The sequence below is a fragment of the Emiliania huxleyi genome (genome assembly GCF_000372725.1).
Source record: "Emiliania huxleyi CCMP1516 chromosome Unknown EMIHUscaffold_1870, whole genome shotgun sequence".
Lineage (NCBI taxonomy): Eukaryota > Haptophyta > Isochrysidales > Noelaerhabdaceae > Emiliania > Emiliania huxleyi.
In genome coordinates, this window is record NW_005200721.1 from 1 (window position 1) to 3,858 (window position 3,858).

Genomic DNA, 3,858 nt, shown 5'->3' on the forward strand with positions numbered 1-3,858 from the left:
CACGTCTGTTGGGGCCCCGATCGGCCGGCCGTGAGGCACCCACGATGAGAGCATGCGACGAGGTAGGCGATTGAAATCCATCCTGCTGACATGCCCGAGCCAGCCCAGCCGGCGTCGGTCGATGTAGTAGTCGATGAAGTCGAGACCTAGCCTGGCGCAGAGTTCGCCAGTCGTGATGTGGTGCTCCCACACGTGCTTGCGAGTGACACGACACATCGCACGCACGCACTGTGCGTGGAAGACGCGGAGACGGTGGAGGAGGCGCTCGGTGAGCGCCCAGCACTCGCACCCGTAGAGCAGGATGGAGAGGATGAGCGAGGTGTAGACCGCGCGCTTGGCGGCAAACGAGACGTCCCTCGAGCTGAAAAGGCACTTCCGAAGAGCGCCAAAAGCTCGGCCTGCCGACTCGATCCGGCTGTCGACGTCGAGCCCGTCGCTGCAGTCGCGGTTGAGGTAGCTCCCAAGATATTTGAAGCGGTCCACGACCGGCATGAAGCAGCCGCCGGGCAGCTTGATGTCGGACAGGTCGGCGCCGTCGTAGGTGGCGGGGTTGTTGTACGAGGTCGGCGCCGCCGCGCAGAAGAGCACCTCCGACTTCGAGTCCTTGCGAGGCTCGCCGTTGGAGCCGTCCTTGCCGACGTGGATCTCCATGCCCCAGCGAGCGAAGTGCGCGACCACCTTGGGCGTCTCGACCTCGACGCCGCGCCGAGAGCAGAAGGCGAGGCCCGCGTCGTCGGCGTACATGGAGTCTCTGAGGGAGAACTCAACATCGCCGACGGTAGACGGGCGCCGACCGGTGAGGACAAAATCGTTCTTCGAGCGGACGACGCACAGCTCGAAGTCGTGGTGGAGGCGCCACGTCTCCATGACCGCCGCCATGAAGAAGATGAACAACTCGGGGCCGAGTAGGTCGCCCTGCTTGACGCCGATAATCGAGTCGATCACCTTCTTCACGCCACCCACCTCGAACTGGACCTTGACCGTCGCATGCAGCGCCTTCAGCAGCGAGACGATCTTGGGAGGCACGCCCTGCTTCAGCATCACGCGCCAAAGCAGCTCGCGCGGTACACGGTCAAACGCCTTGACCAGGTCGATTAGCAACAGCCAGGTCTCGAGACCATGCTCTCGACGCTTCTTGATCAGCGTTTTGATCGAGAATATCGCGTCGAAGCAGCCACGGTTCGGCCGGAAGCCGTTTTGGTTCTCGTGATTCAGCGTTCCACCCTCCTTGATCGGTTTGAGCCGAACGAGGATGATGTTGCCAGCGATCTTGTACGCCGTCTCGAGCATCATGATCCCACGGTAGTTTCCAGGGAGGCTCAGGTCACCCTTCTTGGGCAGGATACTGAGCAGCCCCGTCTCCCACCCCTCGGGCAACTCTTCGGTCTCCCAGAAGTGTTGCACGAGATGTCTCACGAAGCCAAATCCGTCGCTCGTCGACACGAGAGCCTGCCACAGCCGTGCATGCAGGCCTGATGGGCCCGGAGCAGTAGCGTGCAGCTTGCTCGTCGCCAGCTGAATCTCGTCGTCCGACGGTACGTGGTCAAGACCAACGGCGACCGGCCTCTGCGGCAGGTCGTCGAGCACCGAGGGGTCGAAGGACGCCTCTCGACCATACAGCTGGGAGAACGCGTCGGCAAAGACGCTCGCATTCTCCTCTGGCGTGTCAGCGAGAGAGCCATCGGCCTTTTTCATTTTTGCCGGCGGTGCACGGCGCGGCGGCGCGAGGCCAGCCTTGAGCACCTTTACGGTCGCCCAGGCGGCCGCGGATCCCGTGGCGCCGCAGATGCCATCGTTGATGGCGGTGCATTTGCCGAGGATCCAATCCGACTTGGCACGCCTGATTTCGAGCTGCACGCGTGAGCGCGCCTCTCGATATTGAGCGGCAGCGTCCGCCGTCGGTTGCCGCTGATGAGCGTTGAAGGTGGCGTTGCGGTTCGCGATGACGGCACGCAAAACGCCCTCCTTCGCCGCAAACCACAGCGGCGCAGGCCGCTCACGCTTGGGGAGCGTCTCGGCAGCGGTCTTTTCCACCGCCTTGGCCAGTGTTGAGTACGATACGGCCGAGGCGTCGGATGTGCCGAGGCTCGTCACCACATCCGTAGCGAACTGGACCGCCTGGTCCTGGTTCAGCAACGGTGCGGTGTCGAGTCGAGCGAGCTGAGCACGCGGCTCCAGTTTGCGTCGAAGCCGCACTGTGAAGCGCAGCTTGCAGAAGACAGCACTGTGGTCGCTGTCGATCAACTGTCCACAGCATGCCCCGGCGTCTGTGAATCTCTTCAAGTCGCATCGAGAGATCATGATGTGATCCAGCTGCTTCTGCAGCTTACTGCACGGGTGCAGCCACGTCCCGTAAAACGGCTTCTTGAAGAACGAGGACAGTGCAGCAAGGTCGTGCAGCTCCATAAACGAGCGCAGGCGGCGCCCAGAGTCATTGAGAAAGTCGATACCATGAGAACCGACCGCACCGTAGTTGACATTTTGGCCGCCAAGGCAGCCGCGTCCGATGCTCGCGTTAGTGTCAGCACAAACAATCACAATGTCGCCGGACTGCCGTCGCGAGAGCACACAGGCGAGAGCGGTCTCATATTCGTCCTTTTCGGTGTCCGGGGCTGTCGAGATAGGCGCATACGACGCCACTTGAAACAGTCCCTGCTTCCTGCCAGCCGAATCTTCAACCTCCATACGCACTGCGATAACCCGCGGGCCTACGTCGTTGTGCACAACGGCTCCAGCTGCTCGCCACGCAGCGACAGCCAGTGGCGAGAGCAGGATGCCGACTCCTTTTGAGCCGCGTCCGTTCTGTACAGCGGGTGCAGCGCCGAGGAAGACGAAGCCGTCCTCCTCAATCTCCTCCAGGCCCGTTCTCCACGTCTCCTGCAGCCCGGCAGAGAAGCCTGAGCGGTGTCGGAGAGCGTCGATAGCCTCGGTGAGAGCGCTGTCGGTCTTGAGCCCACGTGCGTTCTGCGAGTAGATGACATGAGTTGGGATCTTCCACCGCTGCACCCTCTGTGCACGCCCGTGGTGGACGCCAGGTGCCCGGCCGCAGCCGGGCTGGAGACGAGGCCCTCGCTTTCCAGACGAGCGACACTCGTGGGGTGTAGTGGCGTTGCTGAAGCGACCAGGACCGTCAGACGGCCTCAAGTGCGCTTGCATATGGCAGCGCCACCCCCGCCGACGCGCTAGCAGCGCGCGGCCTCCATGCCGCTCAAAAGAGGCGGTTTAATATACGCGAAAATCCGAACACCGTGCAAAAACCACGGAACGTCGGACGAAGAACGGCGGGGCAAGTTTGGCAAACTCCATAACATGGTTGGGCGATCCGGCGCTTCCTTCGATTGCACGGACGAAATGATCGCGGAAAAGCGGGACCGCCATCGCGCGCGCGTCTGCTAGATTTCCGGACTTTGAGTGTGCACCGCGGGAAATATCAAAGTGAGAGTGTACCAAAGTTAGTAGGTTATTTTGAAGGGTTGGTATAGGCCTTTCACTGGTGGGTAGCCCGGGCGTCGCGCGGTACGCGCCGGGCTGTCAGCGCCTTTCGAAAACAGCGACACTATCCGCCTCTACTACGTACTAGAGGGCGGTTAAACGGCCCCTCGCGGCGCCACGGCGGTACCTTCCGGTCCGCAGGTGTTATATAGGATGTGTACTTCCCAGAGAGCACTTCTAAGCCACCACTGGGTCCATAGTGGACGGACACACAGCCTCAGCCGGCCCGGCGGGCTCCCGACCAGAGCCCGTCCGGAGGCCACAAACGGACACTCTACCGACCTCTACACCTCTAGACAATCCACTCCGACTAGCATACGGTGTTGGCCTGACCGCCCTGCGGCCCCAGCTACCAGCTGGCGCCGC

General features: G+C 62.2%; 1 protein-coding gene across 1 annotated transcript; it reads right to left on the minus strand.

The window, feature by feature from the left end:
• Positions 1 to 486: 486 nt before the first annotated feature.
• On the minus strand, positions 487 to 3,378 carry EMIHUDRAFT_253735 (hypothetical protein; the record flags this gene model as incomplete). Its single annotated transcript, XM_005782681.1, has 3 exons — positions 487 to 813; positions 1,417 to 3,007; positions 3,248 to 3,378. Coding segments are annotated over 3 exons (2,049 nt in total), but the record flags the coding sequence as incomplete, so codon positions are not given.
• Between the last annotated feature and the right edge of the window lie 480 nt (positions 3,379 to 3,858).